Genomic DNA, 26,436 nt, shown 5'->3' with positions numbered 1-26,436 from the left:
AGTTTTTTTTATAAGAAGGGACACCCATAAAACTACCAAACTCTTCTTTAAATATACATGAGGAACTTTGGTTCATCGTGACGACACCTTTATTTATAGGAGTAGAGCCCTGGCAAGTACGTGGATCAGTTGTCACAACAACTGACATTGTTGCACATCAGCTAGACCATGTGGTTTCCCATTCCTGTGTTAGCTTGGCATTTTCCTAGGCTCAGTGTTGTGCTAGCATAGCAGGAACTCTTGTGAATTTCACCTTTTAAAAATATTTTTATTATAGATTCTTAGTTTACAAAAATATGTGCATTGTCTCTTTTCTCAAGCTGTGTTTTCTACAGATCAGTTTGCAGTATTAGGTTGGGAAGAAATGAAGGGGAAAGAGTGGGTTGGGTGGCAATGCTTCTATTCTTCTACTTAGTGTATTTTTGTGTCAGTGTCACTTGTGCAGGTTTTCTTTCTATTCATTTGTTATTTTTCCTTGGTGGTGAGAGTGGTTGGGGGTGGCCTTGGGGGTGGCTGGTTGTCTTTGGTTGGCTGTAGTGAGATTTGTTTATGGGGGGGTTGTGGGGTCAGGTTAGCCATATTGATTCGTATGCTGTCGGCAGATTCTTGTTGTTGTCTTGTTGGGCTGATAAAGGGTAACCATACGGGCGTGAAGGCGTCTTCTTCTATTTGTCCCCATGTCAGTTTCAGCTTATTGGTTAGTTTTTCTAGTAAGGCTGTTCCCCATACTATTTGATACCATTGATCCATATTTACTCCTGGGAAGAGCAACCCGTTTAGTTGACTTGATCTCTCAGTGGGTTTTTGATACCATTAACCATGATAGCCTCAAGTGCCATCTTGTCTCCAATGTTGCTTAGTATCTACATATGAAGACTTCAGGAGTGGACATTAGGAGATTTGGGGTGAGGTTTCATCATATGCTGATGATACCCAACCTAGTTTATCTGAATCAGGAGAGGCTGTGAAAGCCTTGGACCAGTTCCTGGACTCTGTGGTGGACTGGAGGAGCACCAGTAAACTGGAAAGGCAGAGGTGCTGTGGGTGGGTGGATTCTGAGTCCAGATAACTGGTCAATTGCCTGCTTTGGATGGGGTTGTACTCCCCCAAAGGAGCAAGTTCATAGCCTGTTGCTAGAACCCCAGGTGACCACAGGGGCTAGGAGTGCCATTTTGAGTTGGCAAAACAGCTGCAGATGCTTCTGAATCAGGATAGCCTGGCCACTTTTGTCCATGTGCTGGCAACCTCCAGATTGGATTATCGCCATGCACTCTTATGCGGGGCTGCCCTTGAGGCTAACTCAGAAACCACAGCTGGTGCAAAATGTTGCAGCTCAACTGCACATTGCAGTAGACTATCATCATCCTATTATGCTGCTGCATAATAGGATGATGCAGAATTACACTGACTGACAATTAGCTACCAGGCTAGGTTCAAGGTGATGGCATTGGTGTACAAAGTCCTACACAACTTGGGACTAGGATACCTAAAATATCATATCTCTTTTATACCCAACTGATCACTACACTCTGCAAGATAGAGCATCCTGCAGATATCATTCTACCCAAAATTCGGTTCTGCACAGTGTCGCAATGTGGCCTTTAGCGTGGCAACACCAACCCTTTGGAATTCTCTTCCATTGCATATCAGACAGGCACCGTTTCTGTTTAGCATCTGCTAAATATGTTCCTCTTTCAACAAGACCTCTAACACGTTGTCCCAGTTGGTATCTGTCTTGGAATTGAATTGATTTTTATGTATATGTTTTAAGCTGTTTTTATATTATGTTTTCTTTTTAAAAAATTATATTTGCAGTTGTTTAAACTGCATTAAAATATGTAACTTTTATATATGCTTTATTGTAAATTGTTTCAGGATGCCTCATGGGAAGCAATAATAATTTTAAAAACCATGTTTATATTGCGTTCCTCATTCTCCACCCAGTTCAGTTGCTTCATATAACACAAATTAAAATAGGCAATTAAACCAACGTGCAATTTAAAATATTGTGCAAATTCGTCTAGCTAGTAGGCTTTTAACAAGTGTGGGATATCAAGAGATTAACTGTGCATCAGACTATTAATGCAATGCTTCCTAAACTATTGTAGTTTGCCTGCTTGTTGGAGATTACCAATTTTTATCTCTTTGTGGCCAACACTTGAGAAGGTATTTGAAAGGCATCTGAATTAAAATACAGCAGTTTCAGCACAGGGGCAGCTGAATACAGAATGCGCAGATTGAAGAGAGGTGAAGCACTGCTTGACAGAGGGTAGGTATTACTAGCTCCCTGCATGCTCCATGTCTCAGAGACAATGTCAAGACACTCCGAGTCAGACTGTCTCCAGTGACACGGAACATGTTCAGACCTGTTAATGCTGTGCCACGATTTTGCACTGCTTTCCCTTTCCCTTCACCCTATGCATTCATTGCATGTGCATCAACATAGGAAGGTGCCTTTTACTGAGTCAGTCCATGGACACATCCAACTTAGTATTGTCTACACTGACAGGCAGTCATTCACCAGGATTTCAGACAGGGAGCATTCCCAGCCCTACCTGGAGATGTCGGATATTGAACTTGCGAACTTCTGTATGCAGTGCAGGCTACTTAACTATGGTCCTTCTTTCAAAGTGCTGAGGGATTTCTGTTCAGTTCTCTCCAGAAAGACTTTCAGCCTTTTCATTTTATTTTTGTAAGAAACTTGTGAACTACATTGCAGATCTATTTAAGGCTCACTCTGTTAATCCTAGCCATGCCTACTCAAGTAAGTCCTATTTAATTCATTTGGGCTTACCCCCAGGTAAGTGAAGATGAGGGTGAAAGAGGAGAGCGCAAAATATGGTCTGAAGCTCAACATCAAAAAAACCAAGATCATGGCCACTGGTCCCATCACCTCCTGGCAAATAGAAGGGGAAGAAATGGAGGCTTGCTTTCCTGGGCTCCTTGATCACTGCAGATGGTGACAGCAGTCACGAAATTAAAAGACGCCTGCTTCTTGGGAGAAAAGCAATGACAAACCTAGACAACATCTTAAAAAGCAGAGACATCACCTTGCCGACAAAGGTCCGCATAGTTAAAGCTATGGTTTTCCCAGTAGTGATGTATGGAAGTGAGAGCTGGACCATAAAGAAGGCTGATCGCCGAAGAATTGATGCTTTTGAATTATGGTGCTGGAGGAGACTCTTGAGAGTCCCATGGACTGCAAGAAGATCAAACTTATCCATTCTGAAGGAAATCAGCCCCGAGTGCTCACTGGAAGGACAGATCCTGAAGCTGAGGTTCCAATACTTTGGCCACCTCACGAGAAGAGAAGACTCCCTGGAAAAGACCCTAATGTTGGGAATGATTGAGGGCACAAGGAGAAGGGGACGACAGAGGATGAGATGGTTGGACAGTGTTCTCGAAGCTACCAACATGAGTCTGACTAAACTGTGGGAGGCAGTGGAAGACAGGAGTGCCTGGCGTGCTCTGGTCCATGGGGTCACGAAGAGTCGGACACGACTAAACGACTAAACAACAACAACAAGTGAAGATAGGATTGCAGCTTTGCAATGGGTGTCTTTTAAGAAGCATTACGTAAGAAATATGAAGAGTTGCATTCAACTACCCTGAGCATTTCACCAGCCCAAGGATATTTCACCTTCTCTCACCCCCCACATGCCCCTTAAATATAATAATAACAACAACTTTATTATTTGTCCCTTGCCCATCTGACTGGGTTGCCCCAGACTCTCTGGGTTCCAGGGGTTTCTCCAACCCTCTGGGGACAGTGAAGAGGGGGGAAAGAGAGAGGAGAAGCCTGTTGCACTAGCACAAAGAAATTAATTGAATATCCCCCATGCATCTGAGTAGAGTTTTCAAAAGGTGCATCTTTAGGTCTACTGATGCTAATTTTTGTTTTTTAATTGATTCTTAGTATCAAGTAACAAAACACACCCATACAAGGAAAATAGAGCTTAGTAGTTGCACAGAGAAGAAAGAAAAATAGCAGCTGATGGTTATAGTTTTAAACATTCCAAGAAAGGCAGTAAGATGAAAGTGTCTCTCCATAAGGTTCCACGAGTCAGTGGAGGGTGAAAATCATGTTTGATTGTCTTAACAAAGTCAATAAAATGATACCATGTCATGAAGAAGTTGCGAGTCTTTCGCCTCTCCGATCGATATTTCTTTTGTGAAATGGTTAATTTGTCCTTAAGCGCAATGTCCCATACTTGCAAAATCCAGGCTTCAAAAAGATTTGCATTTAAAGTTTTATAGGTTCCCCCCCCCCAAAAAAAATATCTAATCTAACTGCAGTTAATAAATGGAGGATGAGATCTTTATTGGTTATTTTTTAAAATGTGAGGAATAAAATAAGAAAGTAGGGCTAATTTTCAGTCTGGCTGTATTGTTTGATTGTTTGAAAACTTTTCCCCAAAGGGAATAATTTTGGGGCAAAACCACCACATATATACTAGAGAGCCAGGTAAATTGCATCCCTACCAGCAAAGGTTGGATGTGTTATGGTTAATTCTATATAATATGCCTGGGCAGATGTACCAGCATTTATAGCTTTTTCTCAAGTTCTAATTGAGATGGATTCAAATAGTAGTTTGTTCCAAATGTGTTCCCTGAGTTGTTCCTTTAATTCTTCTACACAATTTTTTTCCCATTTTAGTCTTAATGAAGTGAGGGGAAGGGGAGCCAATTGTGTGAGGATTTTATATAGTTGCGAGATGATGGATTCGCTTTCCCGATGGGTGGGTTGAGATAAGCAGTTGCTCAAAACTGTTTAAGCTGCATAATGCTTAAGTCCTTATATTTGGGTGATCCAGAACATGTATAATCGGGTGTATCTCTAACCAGCCACAGGGTATACTGGTATCTCCCAATATAAAATTTATTTCTGGAGCTGTAAGAGGCTTTCGATTAGTGTAGAAGTCCATACTGCCCTTTCTATATTGCCCTTTATCCGAGGATCACAGGGTGGTTTACAATATAGAAACACAAAATATATGACATAGTAGCAAACAAAAACAATACACCCACACACAGTTTAAAAAGGCATAGATTCTTTAATTAGCCAAGGCCTGGGAGAAGATGAATGTTTTTGCCTGGTACCTAATGATATTATTGAATGTGCCAGGTGAGGCTTTCTGGGGAGAGCATTCCACAAGCGAGGAGCCACGGTAGAAAAATCATGCTTCTGTGTTGCCACTCTTTGGAGCTCTTGTGGAGGAGCCATGCGAAGAAAGACCTGAAATAATCACAAGGTCTGGGTCAGTACATATGGGAAGAGAATCAACCTGCCACACAAACCTACTCAGGTCCTAAGATCATATTTGCAGGCGCTCTCTCCCCCCCCCCCTCTCTCTCTCTCCCTCTCCCTCTCCCTTTCCCTTTCCCTTTCCCTCACTCCCTCTCTCCATTTTCAATAGAGACACCCCATCTTTAGATTTTATTCCCCAGAGAGAATCATCTGACTCCAATCTTGTTATATTTACATTACCTGTTTGAGATGGGTGATACATGTTTTACCTTACTGACATGGGATTTTCAATAATGTTAATGTTCTAATGCAGTTTTCAAATTACCGTATTTGGTTTTAAATTGTTTGCTGATCTAGAAAGCCCTTTGGGGGAAAACTGCAGGGTATAAAATACCTTGGAAGCAAGTAAGTAAATGAATACCAAACTAAGGTTTGTTGAAGGCCACCACCTTCAAATACAATTTGCTACTCTGGTTCCACATACATTTTCATACAATCACTTTCGTCAGCCTTCTGATGTTGTCATGTTATCTTTCCTTAGGCAAGCTTGGGACCTCGCTGTGGATATCTGCCTTTCTCAGTTGCCCACCATTATAGAGGAAGGAACTGCATTCAGGGTGAGTTACTGATTTTTCTCTTGAAAAATACATGGGCCATTCCATCGGAATCAGCTAGTGCTTCAAACCTCATATTCATTCTTGACTTCTTACACCCAAAGATGTTTCCCAGCAAATGCAAATAGTTCTAGTCAAAGTTATTGATTAATGGAGGATTGGAGCTGCTCAACATTTGAGGAGTCAATTCTGATTGCATAGCTAATACAGAGTCTAGTCTAGTCTAATTTAAATCATCTTTGTGTATTGTTTCATAAGAATTAGAAAACTGGCTATGCTTGCAAGGGAGGAATAGTTTTTATAGTATAAAAGAACAGGTCCCTCTTCTGAGGACGTTACAGTCTGAAATTCTACATACAGAAGACAACAGAGGAGGGTAGGAAAGGCAGGGTTAATGAGAAGAAGTGTGTGGAATTATTTCAGTTCCATGTACTTAGGTTTAGTTACTGAAAGACATGAGAAATAGAGGGTTACGGTCCATAACGACTAGTTACTATAACATTGTTTAATGTGACTTTCATCATAAGAGGCTAGATGCAATCCCTCTGCCACCACTGTTTTGGGCTGGATTCAGCTAACCTAGTACACTAGTAGAAGCCTGTGCAAGGACTTCCACTAGTGTAACGGGACTCCCCCCCCCCAAAAAAAAATCTCCCTGCCTCCTGCGGACCCCCACAATGTCCCACAAATCTGCTCAAGATCAGGAGAACCTCCAGTACAGCATGCAGGGGGAGGAGAGGAGAGATTGTTCCATCTGACAAGCAGAAATACTTGTTCTGACATAATGATCAGTGTGACGTTGAATTCTACCCTTCCTTCCCCCACCTGCTGCAACTTTTTGTTCTCCCTGTCCCAGAGCAGAATAAACACTTTCTCTTGCTTATGATAGTTTCTCAGGACTAGAAATGCACCTGAAGCCACAGTGGTTTTCAGAAAAATATGTTGTAATGATGCTCCTTCCCTGCAAAGGAAAAACAAGCAAAGCAAGATTTAGACTTGCTAGCAGGTTGTCACATTTGGCTTCTTAGAGCTAACCAGCACTTAAAACTGGTAGATGAACTTGGGTACAGAGAATATTGAATGTTATGTATGTTTTTGGATATCTCTACCATATGTTTGTGGTGAGTGTACCATAAAACATAGAACATTATAGAACTGGTTGGAGAACTTGTTTTTCTTTACTTCTAACTATGAAAGAGAAAAGGAGAGAGAGAATTGTGGATTCTTGTTATTGACCGGAATTGGCTTCCTGAAACAATGGTGTATAATGATGCTATGTGCTCACAGAGGCCCATACTATTGTAACAAGACTCCACTGCCAAGATTTTACAATAGAACTAGCGCTCCTGAAACTTGCATGATTACAAATGCTGCATTGAAGAATTATATTTTGGGAAAGCTGGAACACCTAGCTTTGTTCTTTAGAATGATCTCATGCAGAGAAATTGCTCCTCTCTGTTTTGGCTTAGTGATTTTGAAGGGAAAAACTGTTATTTATCCCTCAAGCATCAGATGCTTTAGGCTATTTCTTTACCGTCTTATGGACAGAACCATTTAAATTATAGCTCTTTTATAGGCTCATTGGCCTACTTGGTCAAATACTCTGATAGATTCTGGGCTCAACTCCATTAAAGATGCTTTAAATGGAAAACCTATGTTTTGTTTTCTCAAGTTGTGTTTGACCATATAACTAGTTGTTACCTAGAATACTATACTCAGATACTATACTCCTTTTTTCTATCCTCACCATTTATCTCCACGTTCTTTAATGCAAAAAATTGTGTTATACACATGCATGCAAACACACACACACATGCACACACGCACACACGCACACACACACACCACTTTTTAATTGGAAACCAGCTTGGGGAAGTGTGATTTGCAATGGAGAAGCTACCGTAGGAGAAATGTTTAACGCTTTGTCAGCTAGCATTTTGCACCTTTACTTTCCCCCCTAAGCTACTTCTGCCACATAGGTTTCTAGATGCATGTTTGTGATGCTGATCCCCTAGGGCAGAGGTTTCCAAACTTTACAAGTTTGGTGACACACTTTTTTGACATGCATTATTTCGAGACACAATAATTCAGCTTTGCATCATTTTGTGACACAGCAACTCAGTTTTACTAGTAAACTGGTGGTTAAGCTAAACCTTTCAAGCCCCAGGAGGAGCGTGGGGAGCATTCACGCTGTAACTGACACACGGAAGTATTGCAGCACATAGTTTGGAAAGCTCTGCCCTAGGGGGAGAAACACAATTTCAAGGCCAGGGGAGCAATTTTGAGCAGAGAAATGGTTAAAGCACCTACCTTGCTGCTTCTCCACTCCAATGGGTTTCTCCCAAAGCTGCCTTTTCATAACAAAGTGGACATTGAGGTTTATAAACCTGCATTTGCAAAGCTTGCATGTAATGTTTAGTTTGTCATACCCTCTCTCTCAAAAAAAAAGGTAGGTGACCAAAGTAAGATATCCCATTTCAGACAGACTGGTGTCTTAAAATGCCATTGTGTCCCAATTGCATATAAAGAGGGAGGGGGTCTGTTTTAAAAGCAAAATGGCCACATAGTGAAGAGAGCCCATAGTCCAGGCTTCCTCAAACTCGGCGCTCCAGATGTTTTGAGACTACAATTCCCATCATCCCTGACCACTGGTCCTGCTGGCTAGGGATCATGGGAGTTGTAGGCCAAAAACAGCTGGAGGGCCGAGGTTGAGGAATCCTGCTATAGTCACTCCTCCTCAGCTCTTTTCTCTGACCCCAGTTCCACTATTGGAACTTGACCGAAGAGAAGAGTGCCATAAGGGGACTCATTATAGAGAAGTAGGCTATTAGTCTACCATGCTTGGTGTCACCCTAAACCAGGCATCCCCAAACTGCGGCCCTCCAGATGTTTTGGCCTACAACTCTCATGATGCCTAGCTAACAAGACCAGTGGTCGGGGAAGATGGGAATTGTAGTCCAAAACAGCTGGAGGGCCGAAGTTTGGGGATGCCTGCCCTAAACTGTGGTTGCTATTTAGATCTTGCCACTTTCCCAAGGCTGAAATTACGTATTATGCTAATTATTCTTTAATGGAATGCTTTAGCGAAACTGAATTGGCCCCAAACTCACACAATTGTTATAGCTAAATTTTCTGTTCACAAAATTTTATCTCGCATTCCTTTCACATGGCACTACCACCTCAGAATTTATGTGGAGACTTGCTTATTTGGAATTATTTCCCAGTCAGCATTTCTCTCTATGTGATGTTGGTATGTACACCTTTCCACACAGAGGGAGATTTTAGTATGAGGCTCTAAACAAGTATTTTTTTCACACGCAGTCTGAATTGGTATACAGTAGCTGTATTTCAGAGCTCTACAACATAAAGGTAAAGGTAAAGGGACCCCTGACCATTAGGTCCAGTCGTGACCGACTCTGGGGTTGCGCGCTCATCTCGCATTATTGGCCGAGGGAGCCGGCGTATAGCTTCCAGGTCATGTGGCCAGCATGACAAAGCCGCTTCTGGCAAAACAGAGCAGCATATGGAAACGCCGTTTACCTTCCCGCTGTAGCGGTTCCTATTCATCTACTTGCATTTTGACTTGCTTTCGAACTGCTAGGTTGGCAGGAGCTGGGACCAAGCAACGGGAGCTCACCCCGTCACAGGGATTCGAACCGCCGACCTTCTGGTCAGCAAGCCCTAGGCTCAGTGGTTTAACCACAGCGCCACCTGGGTCCCATAACAACATAAGCACCTGCAAATAAGCTCTCATCACTTCTTTCTTCTTGTCAGATGGACTGTTGTGGTTGATCTTTAGATAATTGAGCAGTGGGCATATTCTTGTCAAGAGGAAGGTGCATTTGTCACCAGGCAAGCATCATGAGAACAACTTTCCCCCCCATCTGATGAGATGGCAGTGTGCCAATGTTTGTCTGTGGCTATCTTTGGTGGGTAGGAATGCGTAATTTATTGAGTCATTGGACCACGCTATATCTATATTACTGTTGACACAGCAAGAAATGTATTTGAAAGAGAAATGTCAATAATGGTTGGCATCACCTGCAGAATGCTGTAATATGTAAGACCCGAGGCCTTTTGTCTATTGGGTTCGGGAATAATAACAAAGGTAGTATAATAAGGGAAATCATTCCGGAGTTTAGGAGTGCGGGTGACTCAGTCTTAGCAGCAGGCCAGGAAGACTGTCAGAGCTGTGAATGTGTCTGATAGTATAAAGGTAGGTGTGAAGAAGGCCCATAGAAATAGATTACTGTAGAACAAAGGACTCTATGAATGCTGAAGGGGTGAAAATGATTTCTCAGTCTGTTTCAGTTTCTAGAACTCTGAAGTGGGCAGCCACCTACAGGCAAGGCAGTGATGTATGTATGTGTGATAAGCTCCGTCTTGGTGGCTCTTGCAATACTGAGCCTTTTGGAGAAATGTATCTAGATATATTACACTGACTGGATGAGAGCCCAATAGAAATTTATTGGACTGGGGAAAAATTGCAGTCAAGTTCTCTTGCAATGACAGCAACCATCTACGGCCATAAAAATGAATTATTCCTATACAAATGATTAAAGTCTTGAAGCTAATGACTAGAGGGAAAAACTAATGTGTAACCTACTGGAGAGTGTTTTGACATTTCTTAAAGATTCCTCAATACAACCTGTACTTGGCACGTAATATTCCTGCCTTTTGTAGCCGAAAGGGAGTAGCACTCCGGTTACAGGAATAAAACTTGTTCTCTCCCTCACAACCTCTAAAAACAGCTGTGGATCTTTGTCTGTTTGTTCGAATGTGTTTGTTAGGCATCATTTATTTAGCATAGCTTTGAAAAAGCTGTTTCGGGATTTGTCAGTAGCAAGTGTTTTAATGTGACTTGGCTTGCCTAATTGTGTGACAAACAAGTATGACTCAGAATATTACTAGGTCTTTAAAGTAAGGGCATTCACCTTTAGTTTGCTTGAGTTGTTGGCATCCATCTCTCTCAGGAGACAATGGAGAAGCAGTGTGCCTTTGGGGTCGAAGTCAAACCATTGGAGAGAATATTGGATAATTTAAATAAATGAAATTGCTCAGAAAACGAATATTTTATAATAAATCAGTGTATCCAAATGTATATGAACAGACAGTAAGTGTGAGGGCTTCCTCCCTCCCTCCTCTTGCATGCCTGACATCAGAGGAAACAGTCTGGTTTCTTAAATAATAGTTTTAATATTAAGAGGCACGCAGAACAGGCAGGCAGTGACCGTGTCATATGCCAGCCCCTCCTCCAACCTTGGGAATCGTGGTTGTCATATCAGCCAGCCTCAGGTCTGCGGTTGAATGCCAGGTTTGAGCATCATGGGAAACTGTAATTTAACAAATAAAATTTCCACTTAATCCAGGCGAGCAGCTGTGTAATGTCTGAACGAGAAGTATGCCCCCTTCCAAAGCTTTTGTAGTGTGGCATCTGCATCCTATATAATAATGTCCATGTTGTCCCTGCGTCCAGATGTCCCGTGTGTCCCTGGGGTACTGCGCATGTCCCCCAGAGACACAGGGATTGGACGGAGGGACAACCAGGGACACAGGGATTGGACCCGTGCTCTCGGGACACAGGGAACAGCCAACTGCCGCTCCGCCAACCGCCGCTCCGAAGCCCAGTCTCATGCTGGAGGTGCGCGGTGAGGCGGCGGGGGAGAGAAGCGCTCCCCCCCCGGCAGCCTTGCCGCACACCTCCGGCATGGGACGGCGCTTCCTCGGGGAACCCGAGGAAGCCGAAGCGGCAGCGGGCGCGGAGGGAGGCCCGCTTTGGCTTGGCAGCGGCGGGAAGAAGGGGAGGAACATCCCGCCACCGCCAAGCCAGTCCCGGAGCCGAATTGCGGCGCGGCGGGGTTTTTCGCTGTTTGCCTCCCCCAGGGGAAGGCAAACGGCGAAAAAACCCCACTGCGGACTGGCTTGGCGGTGGCGGAAAGACCCGCCACCGCCAAGCCAGTCCCGGAGCCGAATTGCGGCGCGGCGGGGTTTTTCGCCGTTTGCCTCCCCCAGGGGAAGGCAAACGGCGAAAAGCCCCCGCTGCGGACTGGCTTGGCGGTAGCGGGAACATCCCGCCACCGCCAAGCCAGTCCCGGAGCCGAATTGCGGCGCGGCGGGGTTTTTCGCCGTTTGCCTCCCCCAGGGGAAGGCAAACGGCGAAAAGCCCCCGCTGCGGACTGGCTTGGCGGTGGCGGAAACATCCCGCCACCGCCAAGCCAGTCCCGGAGCCGAATTGCGGCGCGGCGGGGTTTTTCGCTGTTTGCCTCCCCCAGGGGAAGGCAAACGGCGAAAACCCCCCGCTGCGGACTGGCTTGGCGGTGGCGGGAAGACCCGCCACCGCCAAGCCAGTCCCGGAGCCGAATTGCGGCGCGGCGAGGTTTTTCGCCGTTTGCCTCCCCCAGGGGAAGGCAAACGGCGAAAAGCCCCCGCTGCGGACTGGCTTGGCGGTAGCGGGAACATCCCGCCACCGCCAAGCCAGTCCCGGAGCCGAATTGCGGCGCGGCGGGGTTTTTCGCCGTTTGCCTCCCCCTCAGGGGAAGGCAAACGGCGAAAAGCCCCCGCTGCGAACTGGCTTGGTGGTGGCGGGAAGACCCGCCACCGCCAAGCCAGTCCCGGCAGGCCGCTTCCTCTAGCGCCCGTTTTTAAACGGGCTAAAATCCACTAGTTGCTTATATTTCTGACTGCAGAACTCACAAAAATGTGTTCACGATTTCTCTTTTAGCTAATCTGGAATAAGTACTTTTCTAGTTTTTATCGTCTGTGCTTGAACATTGCTTTCAGCAGGGACACTTTGTTTCCAGTGGTTTGCCACTACAGAAGAATGTTACACAATTGCTGAATAATCTCTGTGGTTAAGAAAGAAACCACCAGATTTGAACCACACACACACACACACACACACACACACACACACACACACACACTTTGCATAAGGATTTATATTTTTCTCTTTACTTTTCTTTTGAAGGACTGGTGGACATTTAAAAGTAAACGAACAGTTCAACCCTGGATTGCATTTTTAATCCATTTTTGCTAACTCCTATTTGTTTCCTGTTTGTCTACACAGACTAGGAAAGAAGTTCATCTTTCCATTAAATCCTTGTCTTTGCTGGCCTCTAGCTGTTAGTCAGCTTTTGCGTTACAGCTGCATCCTAAAACTCTGTGTATTGTAAAATTGAGGGGGTTTAGTTTTCTATTACATTGCTTTTACACACAGTGAATTGAACATGACTGAACGTTCTAGATCCTAACCCCCATTTCCTAATCAACATTTTGCTCTCCAATCTATCAGGAATTATTGTGCAGCAGACTAAGTTAGCTTCTGCCAGCCAGCGGTAATCCTATAAGAAATTGTGGTTTAATGGAGGCTCAAGCGTTAACCACGAGGGGGGGAGAGAATTTAAGTATTATTAAGGTTAGTCATTCGGTTTTGTAACTGGGCTGGCAGACGTCAGAGTCAGTATCTCAGATGTCAAATATTCTCTCACAGGATTTCTTAAACATTGTCATAGCAAGTCTTCCAAGGTCAAAGAACAGATTCAACCTCCATGAAAATACCTAGGGGAAAATAATAGGCGGAGCTAATTCAAATTATAGGGAAAGAGTGGGGTACATTAAAGGGAGAAGTGGGGAGCAAGGGATGCTTTGAAATGTTCAACATATAGAAGCAAAGAGACAGGAAACAAGCTCCTTCAAATTCTGATGAATTGTCCCACACTGGGTCATAAAATTGGGCCCTACCGTTTCTTATGAATTGTGATGGTAAATGTAGACAGTTACTCCTTTGCTGTTCACATTGTAGCCCTCAAAACAAACTACTTGTGGGACTGTAGACCAGCACAAAGGAAAAAATAAAATAGAAGTCTCTGCTTCCCAAAAAGTATCATAAACAGACGACTAATGGGGCGGAAGCTGATATAAACCATTTACTGTATCATAAAGACACCACTATCTCCGCTGTCCCTCATTCTGAAGGAAACACAAACCCTGGATAAGCGCCTGGAACCCCTGGAATCTTGCACTGCTGTACCCAGTAGCTTCTTTCAGGTGGGGAATTTTATCAGCACAAGCATTTCTGCTTGCAAGACAAAACAGTCCGCCCCCCCGCCCCCCAATATGCTTTCCTGGGAATTCTCCCAACCCTCCTGAGAGGATTTGGGAGAGATGTGAGGGGAGGAAAGCACTGTTGGACTAGTGGGAACAGCTGTGCTGGCTTTTATTAGCATACCAGGTTAGTTGACTCGGCCCTTAAAGAACAGTTCGGGGATTCTGTGGAGGCTGCTTCTGAGAAGAAAGGTGGGAAAGTGGGAAAGCCAAGACAATTACTTCATACTATTTAACAGTATCAACTGTTTCGGCTACTTTTATTGAATTTAACCTTCCAGTAGCTCTTAAATATGTCTTTTGAGGACTATAAGTATGGGTGTAAGTTCACAAAGGCTAGGGCATGACACCTGGCTTAGGATCGGCTGGAAATTGCAACTGAAAACTGCTAGCCCACTACTGAGAGAAAATGTAGCCCCCCCCCTCTGTTTGCATATGTGAGAACAGGAGTGAGAGTCTGTGTTTTCCACAGAAGCTTATAATAAAAGTATTAGTTTTTAAGTTTCCACTGAACTGTTGTTTTGAGAAAGTTGGGTGATTCCCTGCTTTTCCCAGCCCAAGCTTAGGGAGCCAGCGTGGTGTAGTGGTTAAGAGCGGTGGACTCGTAATCTGGCGAACTGGGTTCGCTTCCCTGCTCCTCCACATGCAGCTGCTGGGTGACCTTGGGCTAGTCACACTTCTCTGAAGGCTCCCAGCCCCACTCACCTCACAGAGTGTTTGTTGTGGGGGAGGAAGGGAAAGGAGATTGTTAGCTGCTTTGAAACTCCTTAAGGTAGTGAAAGGCGGAATATCAAGTCCAAACGCTGCTGCTGCTGCTTCTTCATCTTCTTCTTCTTCTTCTTCTTCTTCTTCTTCTTCTTCTTCTTCTTCTTCTTCTTCTTCTTCTTCTTCTTCCTCTTCCTCTTCCTCTTCTTCTTCTTCTTCTTCTTCTTCTTCTTCTTCTTCTTCTTCTTCTTCTTCTTCTTCTTCTTCTTCCTCCTCTTCTTCTTCTTCTCCTTCTCCTTCTCCTTCTTCTTCTTAATGGGCTGCTCCTTGAGGAATTAAGCATTTCACAATCAAGAGTTCTTAGCTGGCCTACGTGTTATGATCACTACGTGGAATATGTTTGGAAAACATGTAGTGTGGTTCCCCATCAGAACCATGGTGATATAGTGTTTAGAGCAGGGGTCCCCAGACTACGGCCCGGGGGCCGGATGCGGCCCAATTGGCCTGCCAATCCGGCCCGCGACGACCCGCCGTCGCCCGCTCTTACGGCGCGCAGCGCAGCAGCGCTCTTCCGGGTCGGGAAAAAAGCGCCGAAAATCCTTTGTGCGCATGCGTATGGGCCTCTCCCGACCCGGAAGAGGTCATTTCTGGTGCACTTCCGGGGCGGGGGAGGCCCATACGCATGCGCACAACGGATTTTCGGCGCTTTTTCCACCCTGGAAGCGCGCCTCCGTGCCAGTAAGCGCCCGTGCGCATGCGCATGGGCACGCACTCCCCCGCCCGCCGGCCCGCACAGGCGCGCGCTCCCCCGTCCTCCGGCCCGCCGCGCGATTGGTGCGGTGGGAACCGGCCCAAACGCCGGTAAGTCTGGGGACCCCTGGTTTAGAGTGTTGAACTTGGGCTCGGGAGACCGGGGTCAAATCCTCACTCAGTCATGAAGCTCAGTGTGTGACCTTGGGCCACTCACAGCCTCTCAGCCTAACTTCACGGGATTGTTGTGAGGATAAAATGGGAAGGGGGAAAACTCTCACAAGTTCCTTGGAGGAAAAGTGGGATACAAGTGTAATAATACGTACCGCATTGGCCCAAATATAAGCCGCATCCGAATATAAGCCGTACCTTTAAAATTCAGGGGGGGGGGAGAGTAAAAAAGACAATACCCGAATATAAGTCGCTCCCTTAAAATTCCGCAGGCACTCACACCCATTCCGTTTTACTGTATGTCTGTTTCAGCAGCGATATTGTAAAAGCCAGTTTTTGTAAGGTCACAAATTTAAGCTACACTTTAACTTTTCACAATAAGAATTTTGGGGGGTAGTGAGGCTTATATTCAGGCCAATACAGTAAATAAAACAAAACTTGCCCCTTGGTGTGAAGAGTTTTTGAACAACTGCCAAGGAAGTCTTCTGGTTGTATATAAACTTTTATTTTCTTGTGTCAGGAACAATCTAGATGGCTAGGCACGCTACATGTGATGGTGTGTGGAGCAAACTTTACACTGAAGCTGTGGTGGCCTTAGCATATAGACCTGCCCTAATTCTCTAATAAACAGCTTGTATCCTTTTGTTGCTTGGTTGTCCTCCCCCGTAAGCAGTTCTGCATTTAAAAAGCACAACTACTTTTGAACTTAGTTTGTAGATATTTTATTCAGGGAGGACATACCCTACGTTTTGTGATGTCCCGCTTTGCAGAAATGTGATTAACTTTGAGATCTTGTTACTTATTCAAGTCTTGTGCATATTAATCTCATTTCTCCGCAAGACCTTGTACAGAAATATAGTGGTACAACAATTCATTGCTGTCAGTGATTCAAGCAGATAAATCTCTCTGATTCTGCAAATGAAAAAACAGATTAATTAGGCATTCATCAGTATTATCAGGGCTCCATTGCTGGTTTTCCCAGTTTAAAAAATTATGCTTCCATGGCATTTGGCATAGTGAAGCACCTCTTACTTTACAAAGCATCCTTAGAGAGAGACACACACACAAATGCCATGAAGAGACCCATTCCTTTTGAGGAGCAGTGCTGTTTCTGGCTCTAAAAATCAAGGTACGGTGGGTGGAAACTAATGTGACATTCTTCTCAGCACTTCCTACCTGCATAGTAGAGACCACCATGCAGTAAGGGGGCAGGGATTGCTGTTTGGCAGGGGTGGGGAACCTAATCCAGACCTCCCCTTGTGGCCCACCAGGCCATTTTGGGCAGATCATGCCCACTTGCTCTACACCCAACATAATATAAGATACCAGGTGTTGGGCAGCTAAAGGTGGAACTTGACTGAAAGGGATTTTGCATGAAGTGTTTTGCCAGCCCTGTGCATGGTGCTTGGGATGAACTGAGCACAAGGTTTGCAAAGTCTTTGTGCAGTGCTTCCAAGGTGTGTTTGCAATGAGTTTGCATTGGGGGGGGGGAGCTATGGAAAATGGACCTGAAAAATACTGCGTGTTATTTACTGAACGAAAACCACATGAAAATGATCCACAGATGGTAGTGAACTAGCGAAAATGTTTAAAGCTAAGACAGGCAAATGCTGGAGGTGCAAAGAGGTAGAATGATCATTTTACCACATGCGGTGGTCATGTAAAGTAATCAAAGAATTCTGGGAAATGATTTATAATGCACTTAAAAAAAATGTTTAAGAGAACATTTCCCAAGAAACCAGAAGCTTTTCTTCTGGGAAAAGTAACAACAGAAGTCTCCATCCCCCCCAATTACGGCAGCCCAAATTTTGCTTGTAGCGCCAACCAAGGAGGAATGGCATTTGTTATTGGAATATGCGGAGCTAGCAAGTCTGACTAGTAAGATAAGAGAACAAAATGATTGAGAATGCAGAAAGGATTGGAAAATGTTTGTAAAGTGTTTAAGAAATCAGTATAAACAAGTGAACAGTTTAGTAGGACTTGAATAAATTCAGCAGTACAAGAGGAAGTATGAGATAATTAGTAAGAAGAGTAGAACTTGGTAACTTAGAATATGCGGAAGAGAGGTTAAAAGAGAAGATACCAGAGAAGGAGAGGAAGGGAAGTCTTTAGGTGTTTTGTGTTGTGTCCTTGGTTTGTCATGGCTTTGTTTTCATTTTCCCCATTTTATTCTTTACTTATTCATTTTTAACTCTATGTAAAAACGCAAATAAAAATTACTTTCAAAGTGTGTTTGGGAAGGTTGCACAAGAGGCATTGGCGAGTGCCAATCTCCTGGTGTCATTATGATGTCAGTTGACATATGGATTTTCCCACCCGCTGTCAAAGTTGGCCCACATGAGTGTGGGGAGATAAGTATTTGGTCTGGCCCATCAGGTCAAAAAGATTCCTCACCCCTGTTTTGGGGAATATTCAAATTGGACCCAAGAGTGACCTGCATAGCTTTGTGTGTTCCATCCAGATTGTAATAGTATATAAATGTTACACATTTTATCAAATAAGAATAAATAAAATTTCAATTGAATGTTAGTATTAACCATAGGCCTCCACATAAATGAATTAAATCAAGATATGCATGCACAAAAAGAGGTAGGAGGTAGGGGAATGAGGCCCCAGAAAGGACTTAAGATCTCTTTAAGTTCTACATAGTTCTAGTAAGACATATCTTACATCCCAGTTTTGTACTTATATCCATATATTGTTAAGGGTAGCAAAACTGGAAGATAACCAGTAGGTTTCTTAGACATTTATATCACTGAAATGGAATATAGGCATTTTGTGAATATCTTTTTCTTTTTAAAAAAAATGGAGAAATGAGTTTTGCTTGTGCATGGTTTTTTGTTTGTTTGTTTGTTTTGACACCATCTTATATAATTTAAAACTGCATGTATGAATTGTGAATGTCTTTGCCGAGACAGAAAAACATTTTTCATTGTTGCTGAATCATTTTCACCTTGGACTCGGTAAATGCGGCTCCGTTGCACAGAATATATGAAAGCGTAGCCATGAAAAAGAAATGAATTTGTGCCCTGTCAAAGTTACAAGTGGAAAATGTGCACAGCGGATTAACCATTCAAAACTTATAAACAAGAGCTTTCTCCCATTTTCCTCCCATTCTTTTTAGTAGATGAATGATTTCAAGTAGTTGGTTCACAGCAGACTGTAAAATCAGCGTGGAACAAACTTTTGCTAATGTTATGCTGAGGTTAAAAAAAAAAAATTCCCCACTGCTTTGTAGTTCGTAAACAAGCAAATTTGGAGTTCCTGCATTGTTTTGTTGGCATACAGTTTTCATGATAGTTTATAATGACCCAATGCCCATTGTTTCCCCAACAGCACAGCCCGTTCTTTGCTGAGCAGCTAACAGCGTTTCAGGTATGGCTAACGATGGGAGTAGAAAACCGCAATCCACCGGAACAGCTTCCCATTGTGCTGCAGGTGAGTTGGCAAGCAGTAAGACTGCTAGCTTCACTGAGGCGGCTGCTGCTGCAGCATGTGGACAACCAGCCAGCTGCAAATTTGCTCAGTATGTGTGTATTTGCGTGCATGCCTTTCCCTGACTGCTTTGCTCTCTGCCAGATGGTGTTTGGGTAAATAAATTATGTGGACTGCGTTGGAGACTAATTGGAGCTGATTGTTTGCTGGGCCTTTGCTGAAAAAGACACATTGCACACAAGCATAGTCCCACTACCCCACCCCCTAAGTGCTCCCCAGGTGAGCATAAATTGAGGTTGCAGGCCATTAGTCAGTGCTACAGAATTTAACTCCTTCACCTGTCCCCCCCCCCCCGCTGAATGCACCAGGAAGACACTTGCACAAAACAGCTAGTCATGTCAGCCTCTCTCCCCCACCCACAATTTACTGGCTACTAGTAACCAGTGCTTTTTTTCTGGGGAGACACAGGGGGACGCATACCCCTAAACATTTTGTGAATCTAATGGGAGAAGAAACTTTTTTCTTTTTTTAGTTTATTCTCTAGCACAGCGAATTGTCAGTGTGTGAAGCAGTGTGGAATGTGTGGGGGTAATGCATGTTCTTTTTACTTTTGTCCATTTACAGTATTTATTTACCCCGCTTTGAACTATAAAATGGTGATTTTCTTGAGTCAAAATGAGAGTGCCCCTAAACATTTATTTATTTTTAGAAAATAAGCACTGCTAGTGACAACAGGGACTTATCTTTCCAACAGGGTTTTGGGAACTGACTGCTTTTAATGAAAGGGCTGGTGCCATGCTGTTTTATTGTAATTATTTGCATGGTTTTAGCAGATAGAATTAAAACTATTTATTATCTATATTTCTATCAAGGTTTAATTGTTTTTTTAATGGTTTTTATTTTTATCTTTAAATTGCCGTGAGTCCTGTCAGGGGAAAAGGTGGATTAATAATAATAATAATAATAATGGTCTGTCAGTTGCAAGAAATGTGCATCGTCTTGCATTAAATGGATGACCTTCAGTCATAGACTTCTTCGTATCTGAAGAAGTGTGCATGCACACGAAAGCTCATACCAATGACAAACTTAGTTGGTCTCTAAGGTGCTACTGGAAGGATTTTTTTAAAATTTTGTTTCAAAATTTAGAAGTCATTGAATTCTGACATTAAAAATGCACCAGCAAGTGTTACCCTTTGCATTTAATATCTGCAAAACGGCATAGCCAGAGATTAATTCACATTTGTTCGCTTTCCTGTGCTGAAAAAATAGCACCCTTCCATTATTATTAGAAGACAGTGTGAGGGAAGCGGGGAGTGGTGTTGCTCCTGAAGCCTGTAATTTAATAACAGTCTTGAGCTGGAATACAGGAATTTTGCAGATATAAGTGACTTAGTTTCTCAAGGTACAAAACAGAATGTGAGATCACCCAGGCCTATTGAGACAATAAAGCAAAAAATAGATGTTCCAGCATTTTGGTGGAATATAGAATTCAGTAGTTACTCAGTTCTGCCTTGAGCCCTAACTGCAATGCACAAGTTTCCTGGGAGGCACAGAATAAAAAATAACAAATATATATCATCATTGTACTATCCCATACCTTTGAGAACTATACTTTGATGTGTGAGAACTGTTCAGTTTTCTAATAATCTGCACAGGCAATGCTGACTGCAACCAAAGAGTGAATCGTTATTTCCTGCAGTTATTTGAGGACACTTGGTCATATTTTGTTTTCATTTACTTGACGTTAGCCAGTCATAGACTCTTCCTACTTAGAGGAATGGGACTATCCAAGGGCGTCCATTTTCCTCTCTTATAATAGGAAAGGACTCTCATTCCCACTTAGATCCACAATCTTGCATCATGGCTGGCAGTATCATCAATCTTTGTGAATCTGACTCTTCATTTTGTAGAGCCTCTGAAGCCTGGGAGATCATTCTTGGAAAGGGGTGATAGATGGGCAGTTTATCTCTGACAAAGCCGTGGAGACAGGGAGATTTCTAATCCAGCATCAAATCTGTTGAGTGACTTGACATCAGAGGGATGCTACGATCATTAATTTTGCAACAATATTAAGATACCCACCTGCTTCCTATTGCTTCTTAGGGAGAAGTGACTAAGCCGGTGGAAAAGTCAGCACAGATGGGAGGATTCATTAGGGCAACCAAGTTTACATTGTTTCATTAGATTTGAATCATGATGTGATTTAATTAAATTTGGCAAAGCATGTAGATGTTTTATCCCCATGAATGTGCCCACTTGCACAGTGCATCTGAACTTAGGTAACTGATCTAGAAGAGAGAGACTTCACTCCCACATTTCTCTCTTCTTATACTTTGGCATTATATTGTCCTTGAAATGGTTGTAATATTCACAGGAGGACGATTCTTTTGTAAATGGCCTTTTATTGACTTTTTAACAATGAAGTTCCTATAGAATTTCTGATCTGTTGGGAAAGACTTGACGGAAATGGATTACCCATGTAGAGAAGGGCAGGGTGGGGGTGGGAGGGAGGGAGAGACAACGATTTCATAGGGTAAGGGAGTTGCCCACTTTGGTATATGTTTCAACTGTTGATTGTTAAATCTCGATGAGGCATTTGCTTTCCAAACTGTATCCAGTGCAGCTCAGAAGGATTAGTAGTTGCCTTGTGGATGCAATGCCTAATTGCAGATGCCAAGGAAGGTTTTGTTTTATCTACTGCTGCCTTTAAATAATGGCATCGGCTGCTGTTTGACCTGTGCTATCCTGCAATTTTAATTTAAAACCTCCTTGAATGTATTCATTCCTGCTTTGGGTAGGTGGTTTGGTATTTGCATATACATAGAATATTTTTTTAAAAAAAGAAATCTCGGATCCCCTGCCTTTTCTGTATATTTGCCTCTCTGGTTTTGCAAGCAGTGTTTTGCTTTTCTTATCAGACAGGGATCAGAGTTTGCTAGGTCTCAATTGTAAAGTTCACTTTTGTTTAGTATCAAACAAAGAATAGTTTTGTTTTTCATATATCTGCAATATTAAGAATCAGAATATTAAAACGTAATTTTTTTAAGACAAGTTTCTGTGCCCATTTCCAGCAGTGAGTATATGCAGCTTGTGAGGGAGTATTGCTTTTATGGTAGCTTTTATGGTAGCTGCTTTGTGGTAGCTAACCATGTCTTGACAAGGGCTGAATGTATCCTGATGGTGAAAATCATTGCCCCACGTCCAATGTAACCACCCAATTCAACTATTTACATGGGAGCTGTAAAAAGGAAAGTGGTAATTTTTGCCCATTTGGAGTGAGGACAGGAAGTGTTGTCTTCATTTGGCTGTGAACGTGTCATCATATAAGGTAGCAAAATCTGATTAGCTACATGGCATCAGGAAGCCTGCTCGGAATTGGAATGATGGGAATGAAGGCAGGGCAGCTGCACTTTTAATACAAGCACTACAGGAAGAAATCCAGCATGTGACCAGGACTTGTAAACAGGGGTGTTTGGAGGAGTTTGAGAGGCTAGCCCAATTCTCGACCAGAAGATCAAGAATACAGATGCAGACCTCAGAACACAATGAGGTGGCAGTGGAAGGTATAATGCACAGAATTATTCCTGCTGCTCTCCAGAGAAGGAAGAGACATGATGTGCTGGCAGGTGATTCCCTACAGAGGGTGCCCAAGGCAGCAGTGTGTGGAGGAATGACTCATGGTTTCAGTTGTCTCTACACAAATGCACAGACTATGGGAAGCAAGCAAGAAGAACTTGAGTTCTTAATACAACATGGCAAATATGTCCTAATAGGCATTACTGAAACCTGGTGGGACAAGACTCATGACTGGAATGTAGAAATTGAGGTGTACAACCTGTTCAAAAGGAATAGGTATGCTTAGTTTGGAGATATAATATCCATCTTCAGTTATCTAAAGGGCTGTCATATGGAAGATGGAGCAAGCTTGTTTCTCCTGCTCTGAAGGCTAGGACCTGAACCAATGGCTTCAAGTTACAAGAAATGAGATTCTGACTAAACATCAGGAAGAACTTTCTGATGGTAAGAGCTGTTTGACAGTTGAACAGACTCCCATGGGAGGTGGTAGATTATCACATTGCCCTTGAGATCCCTGGCTAACTGGCAATTACCTTAGGAGGAACCATTTTTTATAAAAGAAAAATTGTAGCAAAGCTGCAAATCAGAGAAAAAGCAGCGGTTACTGGGAGGTGATTTGTGCACAAATAAGCTGAGCCAAGGGGGTTGTTCTTAGCCCCTCCGGCCCTTCCTTTCATTCACAAGTTTTTCATGGGTGACAATAATTCAGCACAGCTCTAGTCTTGGGGCCCTGCTCAAATGTATCAGATCTAGTTCAGATAAGTGGCACCAATGCAGTTTATGGGTTTGCAGAAAGGTAAAGGTGAGAGTTATGCTATGAAAGAATATTTCTATGATTAATGTATTTTATGTAGGCTCCAGAGGTAATAATGATGATTCAGATCAGCCATCTCCAAACTCTGCCTTCCAGATGTTTTGGGACTACAACTCCCATCATCCCTAGCTAACATGACCAGTGGTCAGGGATAATGGGAATTGTAGTCCCAAAACATCTGGGCCAAGTTTGGGGGTGCCTGATTCAGATAATGTGAGGAGCATCTTTATAGACACTGATTACTTTCAGCCTTGTTACTCTTGCTGCTTGACCCATTTTTTGCTCATGTGCAAAAACACAAGAGACTAAGGTGGCTTTCTTATATGATGTCTTGCAAGTTTAAAATAAAAAGAAATTTAGATCTCACTAGTGTGCCACACATGCCCTGTATGTATGCTCTTTCGGAATCCCTTTCAAAGGCACACCTTAGATTTTCTCCTTAGATTTTCTCTGTGTTAGAAATTGTCAAATAATTTCTTATCAAAATTACTGAACAACTTTTCCAATACATGTAAAATATATTGAGTGTAGAATTTTCCTCCTGCTGAATTACCTCCCTCATCTCCAAACTACCTACCGGTAGTTGTACTTGCTGTCTTTGCTTATTATTCTTCTGCCTGCAATATTCTTGATCCTCTCCAAACTGGTTTTTACACGTTCTGCTGAACAAAAAGTATTAATACAAAAATTTCCAATGCCCTTTGCATAGCCAAGTTGTGTTTGTCTATCTTCATTCCTCCTTTTCATTATCTCCAGGATTATAATTTCCTTTTTGTATCTATTGCTGAAGCCATTGTTCATGTTCTGGTTATCTCCTGCTAGACTACGATAATCTCCCCTTTGCAAGTCTTTCCTAATGCCTTATCCACTCCTTTTAGTCAGTTCAGAACACTATCTAGAAGTCTGGAGCCAGATACTGTTCACATGAGAGCTCTTTAAGAAATCACATGTAAAATTGCTTAAAAGCCACTGTTCTTACCATTGGAAGGGAAGCTGCTGAATCTAACCTCTGTCTCAGGTATATTGGGAAAAAGTTTTATAAAAGGCAGAGTTATTTAACCTATAGGATAAGTCCTGCTGAGCAAAGAAAGGGAAGTATTGTTTTTCCAACACATATAGATAGGTACAATCCAGAATATACTTACGTTCTTGGATTTTCCAAAAGCTTGACAAAGTCTCTCACCAAAAGCTTCTAAAGGTTATGGGATAAGAGACCAGCTTCTCTTATAGACTCGTTAAAAAATAGGAGGCAAAGAGCTACAATAGATAGACTATTTTCACAGTGGAGGAAAGTAAACAGTACAGTTCACTTAATTGCAAGTGAAATGTGTAGTGTGGTAGCCAGTTTGCAGATAACATCAATTTATTTCGCACAGTGAAATGTTAAGCAAGTTGAAAATAACCCAACAGGGGTTAAACTGGGTGACTGAAATGAGTAGATAAAATTTGGGATTAAGTTGAGATTTGGCCCCTGGCATGGTTCCCTCTCACCTCTCTGATTCAAATCAGCACTTGAGGATGAGGACTAGGATATGGGAGGGAGGAATGGAACTATGCAGCACCACTTGATGAGCACCCTCCCTGCCCTAGATGCTCCTTGACCTGTTGAGGCAAGAGACCCCACCCTCTCCTGCACCACTGTCCCCCAGAACCAGGAGGGGATTGAAAAGGGATGAGTAGAGAAAGTTGCAGTCTCTAAATGTGTGCATGCATCCCATGGGAGGAACAGCTCCATAGAGCACAGACCTGCAACAGCTCCATAGAGCACAGACCTGAGAATAGCTGCCTAGTTGCTAGATTGGTGTGCATAGCTATCCAGAGCTGCAGAAGCGACTGTGTTATCTTTGACAATAAAGAGTTAACTGTCTGCCATCTGCATTCCTATGACTGGGAAGCACCCTTGACAAATCAGCTCTTTTATACTGCAGTAACTGTCTCTATTGGGACGCGGGTGGCGCTGTGGGTTAAACCACAGAGCCTAGGGCTTGCCGATCAGAAGGTCAGCAGTTGGATTCCCCGCGACGGGGTGAGACTTCTGTTGCTCGGTCCCAGCTCCTGCCAACCTAGCAGTTCGAAAGCACGTCAAAGTGCAAGTAGATAAATAGGTACTGCTACAGTGGGAAGGTAAACGGTGTTTCCGTGTGCTGCTCTGGTTCTCCAGAAGCGGCTTTGTCCACATGACCTGGAAGCTGTACACCAGCTCCCTCGGCCAATAATGCAAGATGAACACTGCAACCCCAGAGTTGGTCACGACTGGACCTAATGGTCAGGGAGGGGTCCCTTTACCTTTTAACTGTCTCTATGTAGGGGCTATGTGAGTAAGGTCAGGAAAGGGTACCCACAATAGCTGTAGTTTTCAGAAGATTACGGTCTACACCTACAGATTTTATCATTAAAAGGTATTGATGATCCACTAAGACAATGAAGGGTAAATGCTGATAATATTTCTGTGCATCTGACAAGCACTTCAAATAAGTAAACCCCCCCCCCCAAAAAAAAGACATTTGACTATTATTGTGGTATACCCATTTCTTAGAATTTTGTGTTACTGTTTAGCATCTGTTATATGGGTGCTAAATTCCTAGTAAACATCTCAAAGTGATTTAAACATCAACAGTAAAAAACATATAAACAAATTTCATATATAAAAACAATTAAAGCAATTTCATATCTCCTAATGTCCTAAAACACAGACAACCACTAAGGATTGTTGACTATAAATCTAGTCATTTTTAGCCTATAGCCATGCAGCATACTATTGAAATATATTGGTAAATGATTACATTATTCTTTAATGCCATGTTAATATATAATATTTTATTGTTTGGGAGCCTTCATTCTTTAGAGGTCTGTAGATCTACCAGCTCATTAACATAGCTGGATGTGGTTTTAATGAGTCTGTATTAAATTACTAATGTGCAGCCTCCTCCTGTTCCTTTTCTCTCCACTCTGACCTCTTAGCATCTATTTGCCAAGGAAAACAAAGACTGATTACTGCTTCCAATTCCTTTTGAATAGCT

At 43.0% G+C, this 26,436-nt stretch overlaps 1 protein-coding gene and 2 long non-coding RNA genes across 7 annotated transcripts in view; 1 reads left to right on the top strand and 2 right to left on the bottom strand.

Annotated features, from left to right (window-relative positions):
* Positions 1 to 26,436, top strand: part of RPTOR (regulatory associated protein of MTOR complex 1) — a 386,906-nt gene that overhangs the window by 261,501 nt on the left and 98,969 nt on the right. For all 5 annotated transcript variants that reach the window (XM_088661471.1, XM_035104148.3, XM_088661470.1 and 2 more), the window contains exons 10-11: positions 5,790 to 5,865; positions 18,928 to 19,029. In XM_088661471.1, coding sequence (XP_088517597.1) covers positions 5,790 to 5,865; positions 18,928 to 19,029 — 178 coding nt within the window. The remainder of the gene's footprint in view (positions 1 to 5,789; positions 5,866 to 18,927; positions 19,030 to 26,436) is intronic.
* Positions 5,136 to 8,280, bottom strand: LOC148686787 (uncharacterized). Its single transcript, XR_015948014.1, has 3 exons — positions 8,173 to 8,280; positions 6,774 to 6,823; positions 5,136 to 5,236 (listed from the first exon to the last, which is right to left on the bottom strand). It is a non-coding gene; the product is annotated as an uncharacterized LOC148686787 (long non-coding RNA).
* Positions 16,298 to 24,684, bottom strand: LOC148686786 (uncharacterized). The gene is made up of 2 exons (XR_015948013.1): positions 24,562 to 24,684; positions 16,298 to 16,503 (listed from the first exon to the last, which is right to left on the bottom strand). It is a non-coding gene; the product is annotated as an uncharacterized LOC148686786 (long non-coding RNA).

This window comes from Zootoca vivipara, chromosome 2, assembly GCF_965207765.1.
Source record: "Zootoca vivipara chromosome 2, rZooViv2.hap1.1, whole genome shotgun sequence".
Taxonomy (NCBI): domain Eukaryota; kingdom Metazoa; phylum Chordata; class Lepidosauria; order Squamata; family Lacertidae; genus Zootoca; species Zootoca vivipara.
The sequence above is the reverse complement of the archived record's forward strand: the minus strand, read 5'-3'. Positions and strand labels throughout refer to the sequence as shown.